This window comes from Eubalaena glacialis, chromosome 4 (assembly GCF_028564815.1).
Source record: "Eubalaena glacialis isolate mEubGla1 chromosome 4, mEubGla1.1.hap2.+ XY, whole genome shotgun sequence".
NCBI classification, from domain to species: Eukaryota; Metazoa; Chordata; class Mammalia; order Artiodactyla; family Balaenidae; genus Eubalaena; species Eubalaena glacialis.
The window spans coordinates 125,464,664-125,490,182 of NC_083719.1; the positions used below are offsets into that span (position 1 = coordinate 125,464,664).

The 25,519-nt window shown below is 36.3% G+C and overlaps 1 protein-coding gene across 2 annotated transcripts in view; it reads right to left on the reverse strand.

The window, feature by feature from the left end:
- Positions 1–1,376: 1,376 nt before the first annotated feature.
- LOC133090055 (seminal plasma acrosin inhibitor A1-like) overlaps positions 1,377–25,519 on the reverse strand; it is a 142,741-nt gene continuing 118,598 nt past the window's right edge. Inside the window, exons 3-10 of one of the 2 annotated variants that reach the window (XM_061188313.1) lie at positions 16,676–16,774; positions 13,684–13,858; positions 5,839–6,090; positions 5,433–5,560; positions 4,946–5,017; positions 4,007–4,053; positions 2,563–2,678; positions 1,377–1,600 (exon numbers count right to left, since the gene is read on the reverse strand). In XM_061188313.1, the coding sequence (XP_061044296.1) occupies positions 1,555–1,600; positions 2,563–2,678; positions 4,007–4,053; positions 4,946–5,012 (276 nt within the window). In that variant the 5' untranslated portion in view covers positions 5,013–5,017; positions 5,433–5,560; positions 5,839–6,090; positions 13,684–13,858; positions 16,676–16,774 and the 3' untranslated portion in view covers positions 1,377–1,554. Of the gene's footprint in view, positions 1,601–2,562; positions 2,679–3,807; positions 3,942–4,006; positions 4,054–4,945; positions 5,018–5,432; positions 5,561–5,838; positions 6,091–13,683; positions 13,859–16,675; positions 16,775–25,519 lie in introns of those variants that run through there. The other variant, XM_061188311.1, reaches the window with a different exon arrangement.

Genomic DNA, 25,519 nt, shown 5'->3' on the forward strand with positions numbered 1-25,519 from the left:
CAGCCCCCACCCGCCTTGGCGGGTGAGCATAGAAGCCTCTCAGGCTGGTGAGTGCTGGTCGGCACCGATCGTCTGTATGGGAATCTCTCCACTTTGCCCTCTGCACCCTGTTGCTGCACTCTCCTCTGTGGCTCCAGAGCTTCCCACCCCACCCCTGCCAGTGAATGGGCTTCCTAATGTGTGGAAACTTTTCCTTCTTCACAGCTCCTTGCCAGAGGTGCAGGTCCCATCCCTATTCTTTTGTCTCTGTTTTTTCTTTTTCCCTACCCAGGTACGTGGGGAGTTTCTTGCTTTTTGAGAAGTGTGATGTCTTCTGCCAGTGTTCAGTAGATGTTCTGTTGGAGTTGTTCCACATGTACATGTATTTTTGATGTACTTGTGGGGAGGAAGGTGACCACCATGTCTTACTCCTCTGCCATCTTGAAGGTCCTCCCACTGAACGTTTTTTATACATGTCTTTTGTAAGGAAAAAGGATATGAAGGTGGTTGAATGCATTTTTACAATGTGGCTCTAAATCTGTACACTTTAATGGATACTTTCATTAAAAATTAGTACTAAAGAATGCAAATGAGTAAGTAACCCCCATGTGGGTCACTCTTTTAGAGGTGAAAATGTTTACTGAAAAGCAGAGCAGGTCTGATATCACAGATGTAGCAGCTTGAAACTTGCTTTCTTGTAGTTGGTCTACATTTCTGCCATTAAAACTAAGCTTTAAATGAACATTTGGCCACTCAAATGAAGCCTGTTTCTTGCTGGTTGAGTGGTGAAGAGAAATAAAAAAGCATCAGACTTGGAGCACAAATGAATATCCTAGATCTGTAAAGGCAGAGTTGCCTGGCCTGCCAGGATCACCAAACTATGTCTTGACTTATTTGTGAGAGACAGAGAGAATAATATATTTTTCTCCCAAGCTTCAGAAATCACACAATATCTTTGAATAGTCTCTGCAATTCATTCAGTTATAGATATGTCCTATGTTTTAGCTGTCCTGGCTAACACTGGTGATCAGAAGATCGACCTGGAGTACTTGTTAGAATTCAAGTTCCCAGATTCCTCTTCTAGAGTTTTGGATTCTTTAGGATAAAGAGAAGCCCAACTCTCTGTACTTTTAATAAACACCCAAGTAATGGATTATTTGTTCACCTTTGAAACTATTTCTTTATTTACAGTTACCAGAAGTATTCATGTCTTTTAATCCACTAACCAACCAACCAAAGAAAGAGTATTTTAATAAAGATAATATTATTTAACATTTTATTGATTGAAATATTCATGATTACAAATTGCATTAGGTTTTGTATTATCGAACACACAATTAAGATGGGTTTTCAACTGTCACTGAATAACTGAAGACAAAATAGAAATCTTTCATTGGCAGGTTCTCAGAGTTGGAAAAATTCTTCAATGATCTATATTCCATCTTCTGTAGTATTGAAGGCTTTGTCTGATCATCTAGGAATTTAAAGCCCTGATGAAGAAGACTAATTGGTTGTAGAATCCATTTCACAATAGAATTGCTATAAAAGCCAAAGGAATGTGTGGCTGAGGCAGAGTCAGCAACAACCCCAATGACTAAAATCAAATTTTCCACTATTTTCTCTGGAAAGAAAGAAAAAGCAAGAAAGAAAAATTATGCTTAAAAACGTATTTAAAATTGCCTGAGCACTGCACTAAGTGCTTCTCCATGAGGAGAATCTGAATATGAGAGAGCTAGGAGGGCTGTGCTCCCCTTCCTCAAACAGCTAGCTGGGCCCCTCCTTACCCCCCTACCCTACACAGGTCCTCCCAACCACCTGGGGCTACTTGACTCTTCCTACATGCTCAGTCCTGACTCAGCCTTGGAACCCACTGAGGAGAGACCTCAGAGAGGAGGATTAGAGATTGGTTTCGTGGTTCTCTAGAAGTAGAAGCCCATTTGGGGATTAAATGAGAGGAAACACCAGTGAGAGAAAATGAGGTGGGAAGTAGGAAGGCTGGCTGAACCTTTAGACTGGGAACTCCCTCGGGGGAACGAGGCAGCAAGGGAGGTTAGGTGGAAGTGTCCTAGCATGCCCTGCTCTCTAAGGAATGTTTGGAGTCTTGTCAAGGAGATCAGGGGACAAAATGGACCATTAGAGGAGTTCCTTTCTAGCATAAATTGCCCATTGTGATGGATTTAAATTTCTGAAGTCAGTAGTTTTTCTTGCTCAGTTTTCTTGCTCCCTGTAGCTTGGAGCTACATCATAGAGGTTCTCATTCAGCCTCTGAAGTTAAGAATTACATTATATCGGTCACCAGACTTCCATTAGTAAGTCACAGCAATTAAAGCAAGTTAAAGTAATTGATTTATACAGTTGGGTAACATCCAACAGGGATGGATATACTTCGAGGTCAAATGAAAACTACTTTTAGGAATGAGACTTAAGGGAAAGGTACCAGTGTGTTTCTTTGGCTTTAACAGAGAAAGTACAGTTATTTTCCATCTATACTGTGACTTGCCTATCAGAAAAATGGAGGTTCCTATAATTTTGATAGTTTCTTCATTATTTTGGATGAGCCAATATTTAGTTTTGTGTTCTTACAGCTTTTCACTGCAGAAAACACATTTATTGGAGTACGTTCGGCCATTGGTTGCACAGATTGGGTCCATTTCTCTGGTGCAAAAATGTAACTGATCCACATACACGTTACATTCTGGCTGTTAAACAGACAACATAAAATTTTTCAGATAAACTTTTTGAATATTTTTTATTCCTAATACAAAATGGTATGCATCAAAATGGAACATATTCTATAGTCTATATTGAGGTTTAAAAATAGACATAAGTCACGTACAGAGACAAAAATATATTGATATATTTTTGCAACCCCAATATTATTTTTTGTATTTTTTAAAAACATACAAATGGCTAAATGCATTTTAATAATTTAGCTACTCTGCCCCTATTTCTCCTCATACGTGGATCAGATTTTCACCATTATCTCATAGCACAAAAAATTATAAAAGTGAATTTGTTATAATTCTCCTGTTTTTCTCAATAGTTTCACTAATAAATAATCTGATAGTTTCAGATTATCACCGTATATGTATGTGTTCATATATATGTTTGTATATGTGTAGTTAACCATATACATATATATGTAATTTGTGTAGTGATGGCAGTGTTGGTAATTTACATAAATAAACAATAGTGTGTATTCTTACATGACCTGCTTTTTAAGCATCTTTAAATATGTTTGTTTAGATGTTTAGAAATACAATTGATTTTCTTCACCTCTATGTAATATTCCGATCTGTGATTTTATGAAAATTATTATTTTATATTCCTGTAAGTGGAAAATTAGGGTTTTTTAAATAAATATCTGTTTGAGTCCCTGCTTTCAATTTTATTTTATTTATTTTTTAAAATTTTATTTATTTTTGGCTGCATTGGGTCTTTGTTGCTGTGTGCAGGCTTTCTCTAGTTGAGGCGAGCGGGGGCTACTCAATGCATTGGCTTCTCTTGTTGCGGAGCACGAGCTCTAAGTGCACAGGCTTCAGTAGTTGTGGCTCGTGGGCTCTAGAGTACAGGCTCAGTAGTTGTGGCACATGGGCTTAGCTGCTCCGCGGCATGTGGGATCTTCCCGGACCAGGGCTTGAACCAGTGTTCCCTGCATTGACAGGTGGATTCTTAACCACTGCGCCACCAGGGAAGCCCCAAATTAGATTTTTTAATCCTCTTCTTTTTCTAGGGTGAACAATTCCATTTTAAACACTATTTTTAGATGCCTGTATATAACAAGGTTTATGCTCAATAATAAAATTGTGGATAATGGGATATTTTTACCTTGTCTGAAATGACGGATGGTTTTATATGGCTGGCAAGATTCTTTTTCTTGAACTTAGTGTAATAATGACACTTTCTTACTTTTTGAAGGACTATTCTGTTATAGATATTTTTGATAAAATTTGCTGTTAAAACTTAAAATATAAAAAAAATTAAAAGTTTACCTTTTCAATTCCCACATTAATCAGTATGAACTTACAGTTTCACGCGTCTCTCTTAAAGGTACAAAAGCAGTTTCTGCAACCACTACACATAAGGTAAATTGAAAAGAAGAAGATGAACGGGGGAAAACAATGTCTCTGGTGGGAAGTACCCACATCTATGCAAATCACCTACTCAAACACAGCAAGTAATGAGGTGAGGCTTTTGTGGTAGTAACAAAATAATAATCTCACAAAATAATTTCAAATCTGGAAACAGAATTCTAAATTCGTCTCACTATGAAAAATAACTTTAAGTATGGTTTAATAATCACCAAACCCTGCTGTGGAGATACCACTTTTTTTCATTTTTATAAATAGAGACATCCTAGTCAGAGAAGACAATGCCTTGCTTAAGGCCACTTAATATGAAGAAGTTAATTACTACTTAGTATTCAACTCGAGTATCATGGATCTCTTTAATACCTCACAGCTACTTTACTCTGAAATTTATGGGCCATCTTGTGCTTTAAGAAAGATAAGTTTTCAGCAGAGGGATCAATTAGTTCTCTCCTTACACAAAGCCTTGACTTTAGTGGACTCAGAGCTGGCAAACAACAAATAGGATTGTCAAGGATACCAGATCAAGAGGACATTTTTACTGCCCACACTCTGCATTTAGCAACCATGAAATCTGACCTCCAAAAAGGGGGAAAAAATCAGGTAAATATCTTTAATCATAAATAAACAAACAACTAAATTTTACTGCTCATTCTAACCCCCCTCCCTGTCTCCACCTTTCTAAGGTGGGAAATGAGAAAAAGCAATCTACTGATGCAATTTTTAAATAGGTATTTGTAACATGTCCCATTTCATTTTGCCAGTTTAAGTACTACATACCCAACAGCAATCTCCTTCATTCCTAGATAATAGCAGTTGCTTCCTACATTTCCTAAAATATGTTAGTTGCTTCATCCAGGACTGAAAATTTTACTCACCAAAATAAAGAGGAAATGCCAAGCCAATAATGAAAATAACTTTGATCCATGATGAGAAGAGAGACATCAAGTCTGTAGAAGAAATGCATAGGAATGCTTATAACACATGGCACAGGGACAAATTGCCCATTTCCAAATGAAAGTTTCTTACAGCTAAAGGAACTGCCCCCCTCTCCTAGGTTTGTAATTATGGTGGGAATCTTCCCCCAACCCACAGGACATACATGTGAACAGAAAGCCACGTAGAAGACTTGAGAGAAACACTAGGACAAGTCCTCTTTGCCCATTTAAGGAGGAGCGGTTTACTCTCCCAACCCTTGGCTCAGCCCACAAGGAGCCTGGTTGCATTTAAAGAAATATGCACTTTGGAATTTCAGTTTTTCCTCAGAAAACAGAAACAGTTATTTCAGGAAGGACTGACCTGGAGCAGTCCTCACAGCAATGCGACACACCAGGGCTACCTCCACAGCAGCCCCACCTGACCTACCTGAAACAGAGAAGGCAGTGGAGAGTGAGGTCTGCAGCTCCAGGGACTGTGCCTATTTTGATTCCCTTTCCTTCTCAACCACTTCCCCCAGCTGAAGAGTCTCCTTTATTGGACTGTTGGTGACGAGCCTGGTGGGGTAAAACAGATGGCCCCCAGCAGATAAGACCCTGAGGTTTTCTGTGTTCTTCCTCACAAAGATCTCACACAGATCATCTCTCAGCAGGGGTTTGGGACAATTTTATCTGATGAACACACGTATGAGGAAGGGAGAAGGTGACAACAATTCTTTGAAACTCTAAGGTATAGAAGAGATGGGGAAGCTTTCCGAGTTCCCGAGTTGAAAAGAAAGGATAATCAAAACAAGAAAGAAAAGAACGAGTTTGGGGAACTATAATTAGATACATACCTACACCCTTAGTATTTTGAAGGACAGTAGAAGCCCATTAGACTCAACTGGAGATTTGATTTTTATTAAACTTTTTATCTTGAGTTGAATGGAGATTCTCATCAAGCCGTAAGCACTAATGCGGAGAGTTCTTGTGTTCCTTTTAATCAATTTCCCCCAATGAGAACATCTTGTAAAATTATGGTACAAATTCACAACCAAGAATGTTCAAAAAGCTCCCAGATAACTGTCAGGGCAACCAGCTATGGAAACCTGAGGTAGAGGACAGAATGTAAATATTAAGAAGAGAAAGAAGGCTTGGGAATGAAATTGAGACCACAGGGGACAATGCCCTGAACTATATGATGAATAATTTGATCTTTACCTTAAAGTGGGAAACTGTGCAGGGTTGGAAGTAGTAGGAAGAGGTATATAATATGAGCTATTTAATTAATCTGCTTCACAGTCTGACTCTGTGGAAAGAACTTTGGCAAATGAAAGTCCTGAGTTCAAATGCCATCTACCACTGAGTAACCCTGAGACAATATTCAGACTTTCTAATCCACTATTTCCTAATTTTAAATGTGGGAATAATAATTTGTCTCAACGATTTGCCATAAATATTAGGGATAAAATATTAAAACAGGATGCACTTAAAGTTGTGCTAGATTACATTTGTCACCCTAACCGAACCTGCCTTTTTTTTTCAGTGAAGAAAGCCAAGATTGAGAAAAGAACCTTTGAGTCTAGCACTGTTCCATGCCAATTTAATGGGAGGATACCAAATCTGGTAAGTGCTAAAATTTTTCCTTTATTATAGGAAGTTATTATCATGCTTTTGCTAGATTTTGATTTACATAGATACCATCAGAGACATCTGTGCAGATAATCCTTCTGGCACATGACCTTAGAGGGTAAAATTAAACTCAAGTTTAGAGTTGAAGTGATTGTACAGTCCTTAAATCCCACAACACTGGATTTTTTCTCTTATGTGCATTCATTAGCAGAGATTAAGAGCAGGAGACACTGCCTATGAGATATAACAGGCCATGAGGTTTCTAAATTAACCACGAAAGGGAATGTTAGATGTGTGGGTTATTTGATGCATATTTTTTCTGAAAATGTTTTATGTGTATAAATACATTTATATTGTAAAGTTACAGATATTTAATATACAACTATACTAAAATCACATATAAATATATGCATATGTATATATATGCAGATATATGCATGTATATATATATGTCTATATATGTATGTATATATTTCTATATATATATTCACAAATATACTAACATTTACATGTAATAACACATATATAACATTAACATTATAGATACATATATATATATACACACACAGAGCATATAGATAGATATCTATATATGTAAGTTATCTAAGTGAGCCCTAAATGTCATCACAAGTATCCTTATAAAAGGGAGACTGAAGAAGATTTGATGCAGACACACAAAGAAGGCCAAATGAAGATGGAGCTAAGAGAGATTTGAAGATGCTGGCCCTAAAGATGATTGATGATAAATAGATAGATAAAAATAGAGACAGAAGAATAAAATCAAGACATTTCTCTGTAACTCATTTTTTCATTTAACAATCAATGGTATATCTTCATATAAGCATATACAAATACACAATTCCTTTTAAGTTATTCTTGCTACCAGTGTTGTAATGAACATGGTTGTGCAGGTCACTACATGCTCATTCAATTAGTTCCATATTTTTAGTAGTTGCATTTTTGAGTCACATAATATGTGCAGTTTAAATTTTAAAGATAAGACCAGTTTACTTTCCAAAAGCCTTATTATCATCTTACTATGAAAAAGACAGATTACAAGTATGGTTGGTTCTCTGTATCTCACCAAATGAGTGTCACCTGAAATATTCATGTTTTCACACACACAGTTAAACATATACAGAAATATAAAATGTATATATTTGGATGATTTTGTTCAGTGACAAAATTTCTCCATCTGGGAATAAACTGAAATTGTTTATTAAATAAGTCAATGAAGTCATAATTTCTATTTTTTTACTTTTAAGAATTTTTATCTACAAACATGGTTTAACTTCCAAATTATTTAAGTCCTGAATATGTGAAGAAATTATTCCTAATTAACACAATTCATAGTTATGTTCTATAAATAAGAAATTTGGAAATCTTTGGTGAAACTTCCTGTTATATATACGTATACAAATGGAACAGCTTATTTGAAGTGGTGATGGGTGAACTTTGGCTACCCAGCCTCTTTTGTCTATTTACAGTTAACTCTAGCTGGAGAATGCTGAACTACATGTTTATGTTTCCTCTCTAATATTCCAAAGTTAATGGTGCTTAGGAGATCCTGTTAGATGATCCCTGAGTACAAGATAATGCAGTCTGTTTTACACTGTCACAAGGTTCCCCCGCCCCAAATATATATTCCAGCTTTATTGAGTATGACATAACAAGCATACCTTGGAGATATGGAAGGGTTTGGTTCCAGACTGCTGAAATAAAGTGAATATTGCAATGAAATAAGTAACACAAATTTTTTGGTTTCCCAATGCAAATAAAAATTATGTTTACACTATACATATGTAGCCTATTAAGTGTGCCATAGCACTGTGCCTTAGAAACAATGTACATTACATGCCTTAATCTAAAAATACTTTATTGCTAAAATATGCTAACCATTATCTGACAACACAGGGTTGCCACAAACCTTCAATTTTCAAAAAACACAGTATCTGCAAAGTACAATAAAGGAAAGCATGCCAAAAGACTAATGAACATAGATGAAACAGTCCCCAACAAAATACTAGCAAACCTAATTCAACAGTATGTTAAAAGGATCATACAACATGATCCAGTGAGATTCATCCCAGGGAATACAAGGATGGTTCAATTTCCACAAATCAAACAATATGATACACCACACTAACAAACTGAAGAATAAACATCATAATGATTATCTCAATAGATGCAGAAAAAGCTTTTGACAAAATTCAACATCCATTTGTGATAAAAAAGTGAGTATAGACAGAACACACCTCAACATAGTAAATACTATCTATGACAAGCCCACAGCTAACATTATACTCAATGGTGAAAAGTAGAAAGCATTTCCTACAAGATCAGGAAAAAGACAAAGATGCCCACTCTTGCCACTTTTATTCAACATAGTATTGGAAGTCTAGCCTCAGCCATCAGAAAAGAAAAAGAAATAAAAGGAATCAAAATTGGAAAGGAAGAAGTAAAACTGTCACTGACTGTAGATGACATGATACTATACATAGAAAATCTTAAAGATGCCACCAAATAAACTACTAAAGCTCAGCAATGAATTCAGCAAAGTTGGAAGATACAAAATTAATATACAGAAATCTATTGCATTTCTATATACTAACAATGAACTATTAGAAAGGAAAATTAAGAAATGAACACCATTAAGAAACTAAGAAAACAATTGCATCAAAAAAATAAAATACCTAGGAATAAAAAGACCTGCACCCAGAAAATATAAGACACTGGATGAAAGAAGTTGACAATGACACAAACGGAAAGATTTGCCGTGATGGAAAGATTTACCATGCTCATGGATTTGAAGAATTAATGTCATTAAAATGATCATAGTACCCAAGACAATCTACAGATTCAGAGCCAAAACACCAATGGCATTTTTCACAGAACTAGAACAAATAATCCTAGAATTTGTATGGAAACACAAAAGACCCCGAATAGCTAAAACAATCTTGAGAAAGAAGAACAAAGCTGGAGGTATCACACGCCCTGATTTCAAACCATACTACAAAGCACCTTGATCAAAACAGTAATGGTACTGGCATGAAAACTGACACATAGATCAGTGGAGCACAATAAGACCCCAAAAATGAACCCATACTTATATGGGCAATTTATCTACAACAAAGGAGGCAAGAATATACAATGCAGAAAAGACAGCCTCTTCCATAAATGATGTTAGGAAAATAGGACAACTACACACATAAGGATCAAACTGGACTCCTCTCTCACACCAGGCACAAAAATAAATTCAAAATGGATTAAAGATTTAAATGTAAGACCTAAAACCATAAAACTTTTTGAAGAAAACATAAGCAGTACACTCTTTGACATCAGTCTTAGCAATTTTGTTTTTGGATATGTCTCCTCAGGCAAGGAAGACAAAAGCAAAAAAACCCAAATGGGACTACATCAAACTAAAAAGCTTTTGCACAGTGAAGGAAACTATCAACAAATCTAAAAGGCTGCCTATTGAATGTGGGAAGATATGTGTGAACTTATTTCTCACAAGGGATTAATATCCAAAATATACAAAAAACTCATATAACTCAGTATGAGAAAAACAAACAACCCGATTAAAAATTGGGCACAGGACCTGAATAGACATGTTTCCAAAGAAGACATACAGATGGCCAACAGGCACATGAAAAGACACTCAATCATCAGGGAAATGCAAATCAAAACCACAATGATATATCACCTCATATCTGTCAGAATGGCTACTATCAGAAAGACAACAAATAACAAATGTTGGCAAGGATGTGGACAAAGGGGGACCCTCATGCACTGTTGGTGAGAATGTAAATTGGTGAAGCCTCAATGGAAAACCGTATGGAGATTCCTCAAAAATTTAAAAATAGAACTACCATATGATCCAGCAATTCTACTCCTGGGTATTTATGCAAAAAAAAAAAAAAAAAAAAGAAAAAAAAAACCCAAAAACACTAAGTTGAAAATATAGATTCACCCCTATATTCATTCCAACATTATTTACAGTAACCAACGTACAAAAGCAACTTAAGTGCCCAATCAATAGATGAATGGATAAAGAAGATGTGATAGTGATACACATACACACACACACACACACCAGAGTATTATTTAGCTATAACAAAGAACGAAATCTTGCCATTTGCAGCAACATGGATGAACCTAGAGGGTATTATGCTAATTGAAATAATTCAGACAGAGAAAGACAAATACTATATGATTTCACTTACATGTAGAATCTAAAAAACAAAAACAAATGAAAACAAACACAACTAAACAGAAACAGAGTCACAGATACAGAGAACAAACCAGTAGTTGTCAGATGTCAGAGGGGAGGGGGTTGGGGGCTGAAGAGAAATAGGGGAGAGAGATTAAGAGGTACAAACTTTCAGTTACAAAATAAATCAATCACAGCTATGAAATGTACAGTGTGGGGAATACAGTCAATAATTATGTAATATCTTTGTGTGTTGACAGAAGACAATTAGATTTATCATGGTGATCATTTTGAAATGTACAGAAATATAGAATCACTATGTGTGTACCAGGAACCAACACAGTGTTGTAGGTCAATTATACTTCAAAAACAAACTCATGGAAAAAGAGATCAGATTTGTGGTTACCAAAGATGGGGGTGAGGAGAGATGGAATTGTATGAAAGTAGTTGAAAGGTAAAAACTTCCAGTTATAAGATAAATAAGTATCAGGCTTGCAATGAACAACATGTTAAATATAATTAACACTGCTGCGTATTATATATGAAAGTTAAGAGAGTAAATCCTAAGAGTTCTCATCACAAGGAAAAAATTTTTTTTCTATTTCTCTAATTTTGTATCTGTATGGGATGACGGATGTTCGTTAAACTTACTATAATTATTTCATGATATATGTAAGTCAAATCACTACGCTGTACATCTTAAACTTATACAGTGCTGTATGTCGATTATATCTCAATAAAACTGGAAGAGAAAAAAGAGGTATGCAGTAATAGTTGTTGGTGAGGATGTGGAGGAAACGGAATTCTCATACATTACTGGTGGGAATGGTTAAGAAGGTACAGCCACTTTGAAAAATACACTGATAGGTTCTTGAAGAGCGCAAGATAAACCTACCATACAAAGCATCCATTCTACTCTTGGGTGTTTAACCAAGAAAAAATGAAAAGAAAAAAAGACTTGTATAGTAATGTTCATAGCACCATTTTTCTTAATAATCAAAAAGTGGCAACAATTACAGTGTTCATAACCTAGTGAAAAAATAAAACAAAACATGGTATATCAATACAAAATGGAATACTATTAAACATTAAAAAGTATGAACTACTGATGTATATGCTACAGTGTGAATGAACCACAAAAATCTGTAAAGTGAAAGAAGCAGATATAAAAACAACATATTGTTTCATTGTCTTTACAGAAAATGTCTAGAAAAGGTAAAACAAGAGGAATACAATGTAGATGAGTAGTTGCCTTGGGTTGGGGGTAGGAAGAGGGCATGACCTCCAGAGGATGAGAGGGATATATTTGGGGGTGATGTAAACACTCTAAACTTTTAATTGTGGTGATGGTTGCTTACCTCTCTCCCTCTCTCTCTCTCTCTATATATATATATTTCAATTATTACATCATGTCTAAAACTGATTAATTTTGGGTATGTAATTACAACAATAAGCTGGTTTTTAAAAAGAATAAAATTTCAAGTTTTGTATTCAAACTCTCTTTACCAAAATGTCAGGTTTAAAATACTGTAAGATTTCCTGTGTCTCATTTTCATTACATGTAAAATATAGAGCTGATGTCTACCTAATGTGATTCTTCGAAGAACTGAGTTAGGTAACATGTAGAAAACTGTTTCACAGAGCTTTTGAGGAGACCAGTCATGCAAAAAGGAGGATTTCCATTCATTAGTGGATAATAACTTTAATCGATAACATTTAAATTCCTAGATGATAAGTAAAAGCAGAGCTGATCATTGTTATCTTATTTCTCGCATCTAAATAGGGCTTGATGCATAGTAGACCTTTATTTATGTGGAATTAAAAAAAAAAAGAATACATAAATGAATACACATGTTCACTGAAGAACTTTTTCACAAAGTCCTCTGCAAAGAAAAAGTGGTGCAATTGGCCGAAAGCATTTTTATAATGTTGCTCTACAAATTAACATTCTAATGGATACTTTCCTTAAGAGGGATATTAGAGATTTTAAATGATTTAATAGCTCTCACACTGATTACTCTTTAGATGTAAAAGTATCTATTGATAAGAACAGCATGCCTAGCATAGCATATGTCATAGATTTCTAGTTGTCATTCAACAGTCAACCTACATTTCTGCCATTACATTCAAGGTCTGAATGATCCTTTGGGCATACAACTAAAGCCTGCTTCTTGTGGCTGGAAAACTGAGGCTAATGGAGAGACATCTGACTTGGCCCTAATAAAGCAAGTCCTAAGTTAATACAGGCCGTGTTGCCTCCCATCCCAGGAGCACCCACTTACCTCTCAACTGACTTGTGATCAAGAATGAAAAAACATATGATAAATTTTTCCCAAGCCTCATAAATCTTATATTATCTTTCTATATGTTCTGAAATTCATTCGATTATAGACATATCCAAGGTCTTAGAGTCAGTATTACCTAAGATCCATGATCATAATATTACCTGGGGTACTTGTTAGATTTCAATTTCCCATAAACCTCTCCTAGAAGTTCTGAATCTTTAGAACACACAGAATCCAGTTATCTGTACTTTTTATAAATACCCAAGTAATCTAATATTTGGTCATATTTGGAAAATATCTTTTTGGCTATAGGTATCAAAAATATGTTTATGTCTTAACCCATTACCCAACAAAATAAACAAGGGGCATATTAAAAAAAAATGTAACACCATTTAACAGTTCATGGAGCAAAATATTTAGGGTTTTAAATTGCATTAGGTTTTACATTATCAAACATATAACTAAGATACTAATTTTTCAAACTGTCATTGAAGAACTGAACATAGAGAGTAAAAATGCTGAAACGAAAGGATCTTAAAGTTAGAAAGAACTTGGAATATACTACATTCCACCTTGTATTCTGCAGGGTTCACCTGGTCCTCTAAGAATGGAAGACCCTGACTCTGCAACTCTAATTGTAGAACCCACTGCAAAATGGGATCACAGTAGAAGTTGTAGGAATGTGTTGCTCCAGGAAAAAGTCAGCATTCACCATAATGAGCAATAGTAAATTTGCCACCACTTTTTCTGTAGAAAGAATCAGAGAGAAAGTGAAAAAAAATTATTAAAAGAACACATAAAATTAAACGCTGTGGCAGTACACAAAATGTTTCTAAATGAGGAGATCTGAACTATGGGATATTACAGAAAGGCTGTGCTCTACTTCCAGAAGGAGCTGGACCTAAGAAAGGAAGGCATTAGGCATTGTGTTAATCCAGATTTTCCAAGAGGCAGACATAATTTTGGGAGTAAATGGGCAAAGATTTTATGAGGAACACATGTGTAACAAAATGGGGGAGTGTTGCAGAAAAGGCTGGCAAAGCTTTAGACCACAAACTCCTTCCAAGTGGAGGAGAGGGGGATGTGAGCTTGGGTGGAGGTGTCCTAGACTGCTCTGCACTCTCAGGAAGGTTTCAAAGGCCATCATGATTCCAGGAGACAAAGTTGACAATCACATGATTTCAGTGTGTAATCATGAGTCTGTTCTTTGCTCAATTATGCCCCCTGTGGCTGGAGGTCTGCAAGGCTGATTCTCATGACTTCAGTGAGATCTGCTGTTGAGCATCAGAGCTTTGGAATAACATCATCTTGGCCACTAGTCAGCCATTAGTAATTCATAATCAATTAAATTAAGCTAAGTTAACTAGTTCGTTCATTTGCAAAACATCCAGCATGGTTATAGTGATAGTTTAATACTACTTTCAGAAGTAAGAATTTTAAGACATGGTAGAAGTGTGTCTCCTTGGCTTTTAGAGAAATATTACAGTTATTTTCTGTGTATGTTGTGCCTACATTATCAGCAAATGAATTTTCTTATCATTTCATGATTTTTTTATTACTTTGGAAGAGTAAATATTCACTATTGTGTTCTTACTTGAGTGCACCACAAAAAAAACATTTATTGCAATAAGTGTGGCCATTGGTTGCACAGAATGGATGATATTCTTTCGTGCATGTTTCCACATCACTGTATGGACCACATTCTATCTGTCAAATATAGAGAGATAATATACATTTTTTAGTCAATGAATATTTGAATACAGTCTTCTTAAATCTTAACATGAAATGCCATACATCCAGAAAAGGATAAATACAATATATGTTTAGGTTTAAAGAGAAAACTTTATGGAGTCACATCCAGTAAACAAGAAACTATTATCAGTATTTTTATAGAAATAGTGTATTAACAAAAAGGCCATGCAACTGGCTGAATGTATTTTTATAATGTAACCAATTTCCCACCCCTACCCATGATCTTCCCCTCCTAGGTGATATTTTTCTTATCACTCACTCACTCACACACACACACACACACACACACACACACACAAACCCAAGTAAGTCACCAAACTGAGTTTCTACCTCCCTCTAGAATTTCACTACATATCAATACATATATATGTTCACTATATTTATATATTTCATAGTTTTGGGTATCTTGGTAATTTTCACAAATAAATGATACAGTATGTATTCTTATATGCCTTTCTTTTTATACCCCCATACTGATGTTTAGAGCTGTAATTTATTTTCACCCTTAAGTAATATTCCAATATTTGGTCATATAGAAATCATCACTGTTTATTCTCCTACACACTGGTAATTGGGATGGTGCTTTTTTCCCTTTCATTTTGTTAGGATGAATAATTCTACTCTAAACATAACTTCTATAGCTCTCAGTTTTGTGTGGAGCAAGTAACTACCCATGATAGGAAATTTAAGGTAATAGGATAAATACGCTATCACCTTGTATAGACACTGCTAAATGGGTTTGTATTACTTGCTAGATTCTATTTCTTAACCTTGGTGTAATAATACATACACATTTTTACTTTTTGAAGAATGAGTGTTTTTTACATTCTGTTTGATCAATTTTGCTGTGATTTTAAAAATTGAAAATGGTTAAAAATTTACATTTCAACTTCCAAATGAACCAGCAGTAACTTACCCAATGCTGGTAACTTGATGTTTTTGTAAGAGCAGTTTCTGCAACCAAAGAACAGTTTAAAAAAATAAGAAGCCCACACACCCATTGGCAGTAGAAATCTATGTAAGTGGCCTATTTAAGGAACTACAACTAATGAGGTAAGAATTTTGTGGTAGTAACAAAAATATAAATTCTCAAATATATACAAATCTTAGAAAAAATAATTCCCCAATTAATCTAGCTTTGTGAAAAATGGTATTATGTATTATTTTTTTTAGTAACTCCTAATATCCTGCTTGAAGATACCAATTTTTTAAAGCTCTGTAAAAGAGACATTTCATTGTGATGAAAGACAATGCCCTGGGTGAAGTCACTTAAATGTGAAGAAATTCTGCTCAATATCAGGGTATTATTCCATACCTATATAACAGCTCCCTTTTTTCCCCAAATTTTATGGGCCACCTTGAGCTTTAAGGAAGCTAACTGGTCAACTGAGGTATGAATGAGTTCTTTCTTAACACAAGGCCTTAATTTAGGGGACTCAGAGCTGATAACTAAAACATTAGATTTTCAAGGAATACCAGATCTAGAAGAGCTCATTCTTTCCCCACACTTTGTAATTACAACCATAGAATCTGGGCCCCAAAAGGAAAAATAATTTAGTTAAACAAAGAGGTAAGGTCTACTGCCCATTCTAATGCACCACTCTGTTTTAACTTCTCTAATATGGGAAATGAGAAGAAGCAATTCAATGATGAAATATTTAAAAGGAATTTATAGTAAACCCTGTGTCACTTTACCAATTTAAGAATTACGAATCAATGAAACCACCACTACCTTCCTACGTCACAGCAAAATGCTTCCTGCATTTCTAGGATATATGAAGTGTTTTCCCCAAGACTGAAAAATTTACTCACCAGAATAAAGAGTAACAGCCAAGATGATGAAAATCACTTTGATCCATGAAGAGGTGAGAGGCATTTTATCGAATCTGTCAGAGAAACACCTCAGGATGTCTGTAACAATGGCACAGAAATACATGGCTCATTTCCAACAGACAGGCAAATGAAATCTAGACAATCTTAGAAAGTGTCTTACTTGTAGAGGAACTACTCCAACCCCCTAGATCCCAAGTTAAGGTGGACTGTCCCATCTGTTGCTCCCCTAATCCTACAATTCAGCAAGAAATATCATGTCATCAGAAAACTGCCCTAAAGTGTGAGAGAAAACCCATGAAAAGTGCTCTGTGAATAAGTGAGAAGAAGCTGATTATTCTCCCAAATCTTTGAGTCAACCCACAAGGAGCCTGGCTACACTTCGAGTAAACATGCACATTTGAATCTCCGTGTGTTCTTCTGACAAATGGGAATAGGTATTTCTGGAATAATAAATCTGGAGCAATACTCACAGCAGTGTTCCAGGGCTACTTCCCTAGGTTCCCCACTTGACCTGCCTGACGGAGAGATCAAGAGTGAAGCAACAGTTGCTATCTAATTCACCTTTCCTTCCTGACCATCCATCTCCACTCTTACTGACTTGTGAGTGAGGAGATTGGTGGGGTAATACAGAGCACTCAGGGCAGATAAGAGGCAAAGATATTCCGTGTCCTGCCTGGGGGGTATTCAGTAGGTCAGGAGAGATGCCTCACAGATACCTTGCAATACATGGTCCCTCAGCAGGGGGCTTGGGACAGTTTGATCTGATGAACCCAGAAGTATGAGGAGGAAAGAAGGAAATACCTGCAGTTATAGATTTTACAGTAAGAAGATATGTGGGAAAAAAAGAAGAAATGTGAAAACTTTCCAAGCATGTGAGTTGGAAAGGAACAAGAGAATCAAGCTGGAAAAAAGAAGAAAGATTTGGAAATGTCAATTCAACTGGGGTCTAAACTCTTAGAACTTTTTAAAAAAATCACCATTTGCTAAAGTATCTCTTATACAAACTACCTATTAAAGAAAGAATACTTGATGAAAGTACTGGGGAGAAAAAAAATTTTTTTTTTCTCTACCCTTCTAAGTTCTTCTGGTTGGTCTAAGAATTAAATTGACATAAGAGACATTCACAGGAGAAAATCAAATTTAATTATTTAAATATGGCGAATCCAAACATGAGAAATCCCAAAGACAGACAAAATGATACACACACACACACACACACACACACACACACACACACACACACACACACAATGAGATGCAGGGATTTGCTAGGTTCCTCCCTGTCTACCACACCCAGTTTATATTATATTCTAGGTCCTCCCTGTCTACCACACCCAGTTTATATTATATTCTAGGTATCTCTGGTGATAGCTCCTTCCTGGAACAGGTCCTCTATCTACATTCTTTAGGCAGTTAGGTCAAAGGTCCTTCCTTAGTCCTTTCTTTCTTAAAAACAGTCAACCCAAAATAATCCTCATGCCAAAGAGATCCATTTAGGGGTGGCAAATTTTCCTTCCCTTCAAAAGCAAATCTATTAGAGGCCAAGTTAATGTTATTCAATAAATTTTCATTCTAATGAATACATAAAATAAAGAATAGACACCTGAGATGTTAAATTATAATTTATTTATAAATTATAAAGGATGTTATATTTATCACCCTTCCATTCCCCAAAATATTTACAGAGTCATTACCATGAACCTGACATGGTAATTATGGTATACTGTTGTTTTCAAATATTAATTGTACATTTCATTAGAAAAAAAAATTTAAATGAGCATTTGGCTTTCCAGTTAAGCATAATTCTCACTGGCTTAGAGGTGGAGAGGAATGGACCACCATCTGTCATCTACCCCAAAATGGAAGACTTAAGTTGTGGATGGCAGCCCAGATCTATCCATCTACCTTGGAACCATTACATGGAAACAAATAAAATCGTAAATAAGGGTGCTATAGTCTTTTACGTCTGTTTACTGAGCTCACAGCCACCTCTAAACACACCCCTTGCCATGGCCCTGCCCACCAGAGGAACAAGACCGAGCTCTACCCACCAATGGGCAGGTACCAGTCTCTCTCACCAGGAAGCCTGCACAAGCCTCAGGACCAACCTCACCCACCAGAGGGCACAGACTAGAAGCAAGAGGAGCTATGAGCCTACAGCCAACAGAAAGTAGAGCACAAACACAGAAAGGTAGACAAAATGAGAGGGCAGAGAAATATGTTCCAGAAGAAGGAACAAGTAAAAACCCACAAGAACAACTAAATGAAGTGGAGATAGGCAACCGACCTGAAAAAGACTTTAGAGTAATGATAGTAAAGATGATCCAAGATCTCGGAAAAAGAATGGAAGCATAGACTGAGAAGTTGTAAGATATGTATAACAAAGAGCTAGAAGATTTAAAGAATGAATAAACAGAGATGAACAATAACTGGATTGAAAAATACACTAGAAGGAATCAATAGCAGAATAGCTGAGGCAGAAGAACAAATAAGTGAGCTGGAAGACAATGGCTGAAATCGCTGCCACAGAACAGAATAAAGAAAAAAGAATGAAAAGAAATGAGGACAGTCTCAGAGACCCTCTGGGGCAACATTAAAAGCACCAACATTCACATCATAGGGGTCCCAGAAGGAGGAGAGAGAGAGATAGGGCCTGAGAAAATATTATAAGACATTAAGGCTGAAAATTTCTCTAACATGAGAAGGGAAACACTCATTCAAGTCCAGGAAGCACAGAGAGTCCCACACATGATAAACCCAAGGAGGAACACACTGAGACACACATTAATCAAACTGACAAAAATCAAAGACAAAGAAAAAATATTAAAAGCAACAAGGGAAAAGCAACAAATAACATACAAGGGAATCCTCATAAGGTTATCAGCTGATTTTTTTAGCAGAAACTCTGCAGGCCAGAAGGGTGTAGCATGATATATTTAAAGTGATGAAAGGGAAAAACCTACAACCAAGAGTACTCTACTCAGCAAGGCTCTCATTCAGATTCAACAGAGAAATCAAAAGTATAACAGACAAGCAAAAGCTAAGAAAATTCAGCACCACCACACCAGCTTTACAAGAAATCTCAAAGGAACTTCTCTAAGCAGAAAAGAAAAAGCCACAACTAGAATCAAGAAAATTATGAATGGGAAAGCTCACCAGTAAAGGCAAACATAAAGTAAAGGTAGGAAATCATCCACACACAAATATGATATCAAAACCAGCAATCATGAAAAAAGAGTACTAATGCATGATATAGGAAATGCATTGGAAATTAAGAGACCAGCAACTTAAAACAATCTTGTACATATATAGACTGCTGTATCAAAACTTCATGAGAACCACAAACCAAAATTTGCAGCAGAAACAAAAAAGAGAAAGCAATCCAGGGGACTTCCCTGGTGGTCCAGTGGTAAAGAATCTGTCTTCCAATGCACGGGATGTGAGTTTGATTCCTGGTCAGGGAACTAGGTTCCAACATGCCACGGGGCAGCTGAGCCCAGACGCCTCAACTAGAGAGCCCGTGGGTAGCAAACTACAGAGCTCACGTGCTCTGGAGCCCATGTGCCGCAAATACAGAGCCCATGTGCTCTGCAGCCTGCGCACCACAACTAGAGAAGAGAAAAAACCCACACGCCACAAGTAGACAGAAGTCCACACGCCACAAGGAAAGATCCCGCATGCCTCAACGAAGATTCCACGTGCTGCAACTAAGATCTGATGCACCCAAAAAGTATTAAAAATAACTAACTAAATATATATTTAAAAAAGCAATCCAAACACAACACTAAAGATAGACATCAAATCACAAGAGAAGAGAACAAAAGAGGAAGGGAAGATAAAAGACCTTCAAAAACAAATCCAGGGACTTCCCTGGTGGTGCAGTGGGTAAGACTCTGCGCTCCCAGTGCAGGGCACCTGGGTTTGATCCCTGGTCAGGGAACTAGATCCCTCATGCATGCCGCAACTAAGAGTTCACATTGCTGCAACTAAGAGTCTGCATGCCGCAAATAAGAAGACTGCATGCCGCAACTAAGAAGCACGCATGGCAGGGCTTCCCTGGTGGTGCAGTGGTTGAGAATCTGCCTGCCAATGCAGGGGACACGGGTTCGAGCCCTGGTCTGGGAAGATCCCACATGCCACGGAGCAACTAGGCCTGTGAGCTACAACTACTGAGCCTGCGCATCTGGAGCTTGTGCTCCGCAACAAGAGAGGCTGCGACAGTGAGAGGCCCGTGCACCGCAATGAAGAGTGGCCCCCACTCGCCGCAACTAGAGAAAGCCCTCGCACAGAAACGAAGACCCAACACAGCCAAAAATAAATAAATAGCGTTCCCTTTAAAAAAAAAAAAAAAAGAAGCACGCATGCCACAACTAAGAAGCACGCATGCCACAACCAAGAGTCTGCATGCCGCGATTTAAGAGTCTGGATGTCGCAACTAAGAAGGCCGCATGCTGCAACTAAATACAAGATCCCACATGCAGCAACAAAGATCCCGTGTGCCACAACTAAGACCTGGCACAGACTAAATAAATAAATAAATCTTTAAAAAAATCCAAAACAATCAACAAAACAGCAAAGAACATACATATCGATAATTACCTTAAATGTAAATGGATTAAATGCTCCAACCAAAATATATAGACTGGCTGAATGGATACAAAAACAAGACTCTTATATAGGCTGACTACAAGAGACCCACCTCAGATCTAGGGACACATACAGACTGAAAGGGAGGGGATGGAAAAAGGCATTCCATGGAAATGGAAATCAAAAGAAAGCTGGAGTAGCAATACTCATATAAGAGAAAATAGACTTTAAAATAAAGAATGTTACAAGAGACAAAGAAGGACACTACATAATGATCAAGGGATCAATCCAAAAAGAAGATATAACAATTGTAAATATATATGAACCCAACATAGGAGCACCTCAATATATAAGGCAAATGCTAACAGCCATAAAAGGAAAAATTGACAGTAGCACAATAATAGTGGGGGACTTTAACACCCCACTTTCATCAGTGGACAGATCATCCAGACAGAAGATCAATAAGGCAAAACAGGTCTTAAATGACACATTAGATCAGATGGACTTAATGATATTTATAGAGCATTCCATCTGAAAGCAGGAGAATACACTTTCTTCTGAAGTGCACATGGAACATTCTCCAGGATAGATCACATCTTGGGCCACATATCAAGCCTTGGTAAATTCAAGAAATTGAAATCATATGAAGCATCTTTTCCAACCACAATGCTATGAAATTAGAAATAAATTACAGGAAAAAAGAAACTGTAAAAAACACAAACACATAGAGGCTAAACAATATGCTACTAAACAACCAATGGATCATGGAAGAAATCAAAGAGGAAATCAAAAAATATCTAGAGATAAATGGCAACAAAAACACGACAGTCCAAAACCTGTGGGATGCAGCAAAAACAGTTCTAAGAGAGAAGTTTATAGTGATACAAGCTTACCTCAGGAAACAAGCAAAATCTCAAATAAACAACCTAACCTTATACCTAAGCAACTAGAGAAAGAAGAACAAACAAATCCCAAAGTTAAGTAGAAGGAAAGAAATCATACAGATCAGAGCAGAAATTAAAAAAAAACAAAACAGAGGAAAACAACAGAAAAGATAAATGAAACTAAAAGCTGGTTCTTTGAGAAGATAAACAAAATTGATAAACCCTTAGCCAGACTCATCAAGAAAAAAAGGGAGAGGACTCAAATCAATAAAATTAGAAATGACAAAGGAGAAGTTACAACTGACACCACAGATATACAAAGGATCATAGGAGACTACTACAAACAACTATATGCCAATAACATGGACAACCTAGAAGAAATGGACAAATTCTTAGAAAGATACAACCTTCCAAGATTGCACCAGTAAGAAACAGAAAATATGAACAGACCAATCACAAGTAATGAAATTTAAACAGTGATTTTAAAACTTCCAACAAACAAAAGTCCAGGACCAGATGGCTTCACAGGTGAATTCTATCAAACATTTAGAGAAGAGTTAACCCCTACCCTTCTGAAACTCTTCCAAAAAATTGGAGAGGAAGGCACACTCCCAAGCTCATTCTATGAGGTCACCATCACCCTGATAACAAAACCAGACAAAGATACCACAAAAAAAGAAAATTACAGGCCAATATCACTGATGAACATAGACACAAAAACCCTCAACCAAATTTAGCAAACTGAATCCAACAACACATTAAAAGGATCATACACCATGATCAAGTAGAATTTATCCCAGGGATGAAAGAATTTTTCTATATCTGAAAATCAACCAGTGTGATACACCACATTAACAAATTGAAGAATAAAGACAATATGATCGTCTCAGTAGATACAGAAAACGCTTTTGATAAAATTCAACATCCACTTATGATAAAAACTCTCCAGAAAGTGGGAATATAGGGAACTTACCTCAACATAATAAAGGCCATATATGACAAACTGACAGCTAACATCATTCTCAATGGTGAAAAGCTGAAAGCATTCTGCCTAATATCAGGAAAAAGGCAAGGATGTCCATTGTTGCCGCTTTTATTCAACACAGTTTTGGAAGTCCTAGCCATGGCAATCAGAGAAGAAAAAGAAATAAAAGGAATCCAAATTGGAAAAGAAGAAGTAAAGCTGTCACTGTTTGCAGATGACATGATACTATACCTAGAAAATCCTAAAGATGCTACCAGAAAACTACTAGAGCTCATCAGTAAATCTGGTCATGTTGCGGGATACAAAATTAATACACAGAAATCTCTTACATTCCTATACACTAACAACGAAAAGATTAGAAAGAGAAATTTAGGAAGCAGTCCCCTTTACCATCTCATCAAAAAGAATAAAATACCTAGGAATAAACCTACCTAAGGAGACAAAAGACCTGTATTCTGAAAACTATAAGATGCTGATGAAAGAAATCAAAGATGACACAAACAGATAGAAAGATATACCATGTTCTTGGATTGTAAGAATCAATATTGTCAAAATGACTGTACTACCCAAGGCAATCTACAGATTCAGTGCAATCCCTCTCAAATTACCAATGGCATTTTTCACAGAACTAGAACAAAAAATTGCAAAATTTGTATGGAGACACAAAAGACCCTGAATAGCCAAAGCAATCCTGAGAAAGAAAAACGGAACTGGAGGAATCAGACTCCCTGACTTCAGACTATACTATTAAGCTACAGTAATCAAAACAGTACGGTACTGGCACAAAAACAGAAATATAGATCAATGCAACAGAATAGAAAGCCCAGAAATAAACCCACACACCTACAGTCAATTAATCTACTACAAAGGAGGCAAGAATATACAATGGAGAAAAGACAGTCTCTTTAATAAGTGGTTCTGGGAAAGCTGGCAGCTACATGTAAAAGAATGAAATTAGAACATTCTCTAACACCATACACAAAAATAAACTCAAAATGGATTAAAGACCTAATTATAAAGGCCAGACACTATAAAACTCTTAAAGGAAAACATAGGCAGAACACTCTTTGACATAAATCTCAGCAATATATTTTTTGATCCACCTCCTCGAGTAATGCAAATAAAAACAGAAATAAACAAAGGCAACCTAAACTAAAAAGCTTCTGCACAGCAAAGGAAACCATAAATAAAATGAAAAGACAACCCACCGAATGGGAGAAAATATTTGCAAATGAAGCAGCTCAATACCCCCACAAAGAAACAAAAAAATGGGCAGATCTAAACAGACATTTCTCCAAGGAAAACATACAAATGGCCAAAAAGCACATGAAAAGATGCTCAACATCACTAATTGTCACAGAAATGCAAATCAAATCTACAATGAGGTATCGCCTCACACCATTCAGAATGTCCATCAAGAAAAGGTCTACAAAAAATAAATGCTGGAGAGGGTGTGAAGAAGAGGGAACCCTCCTAACTGTTGGTGGGAATGTAAACTGGTACAACCACTATGGAGAACAAATAGAGGTTCCTTAAAAAACTAAAACTAGAACTACCAAATGATCCAGCAATCCCACTCCTGGGCACATATCTAGCGAAAACCATTATTCGAAAAGATACATGCACCCCAATGTTCATTGCAGCACAATTTACAATAGCCAAGACATGGAAGCAACCTAAATGTCCATTGACGGAGGAATGGATAAAGAAGATGTGGTACATATATACAATGGAATATTACTCAGCCATAAAACAGAACGAAATAATGCCATTTGCAGCAACAGGGATGGACCTAAAGATTATCATACTAAGTGAAGTAAGTGAGACGAAGACAAATATCATATGCTATCACTCATAAGTGGAATCTAATTTTAAAAAAAGATACAAATGAACTTCTTTACAAAACAGACTCACAGACTTCAAAACAAACATCATTACCAAAGGGGAAATGTGGGGGGAGGGATAAATCAGGATCTTGGGATTAACATATACACACTACTATATATAAGATGGATACCCAACAGGCACCTACTATATAACACGGTGAACTCTACTCAATATTCTGTGACAACCTATGTGAGAAAAGAATCTGAAAAAGAATGAATATATGTATATGTATAACTGACTTTACGTACACCTGAAACTAACACAAAATTGTAAATCAACTATAATCAAATAAAATTTAAAAATATTCAGTTCTGCCTTTCTGAGAAAAATAAAGCTTATCTTCATCCCAATAAATTCCCCTAACTTCTTCATCTATGTCCAAGGAAGGCATTTATAAATAGAAAACTGACAATTCCAAAATGTATTTTGATACAGAGGAAGAGTTAAATAATACCACAAGGAAGCTAACAGGCAAATGCA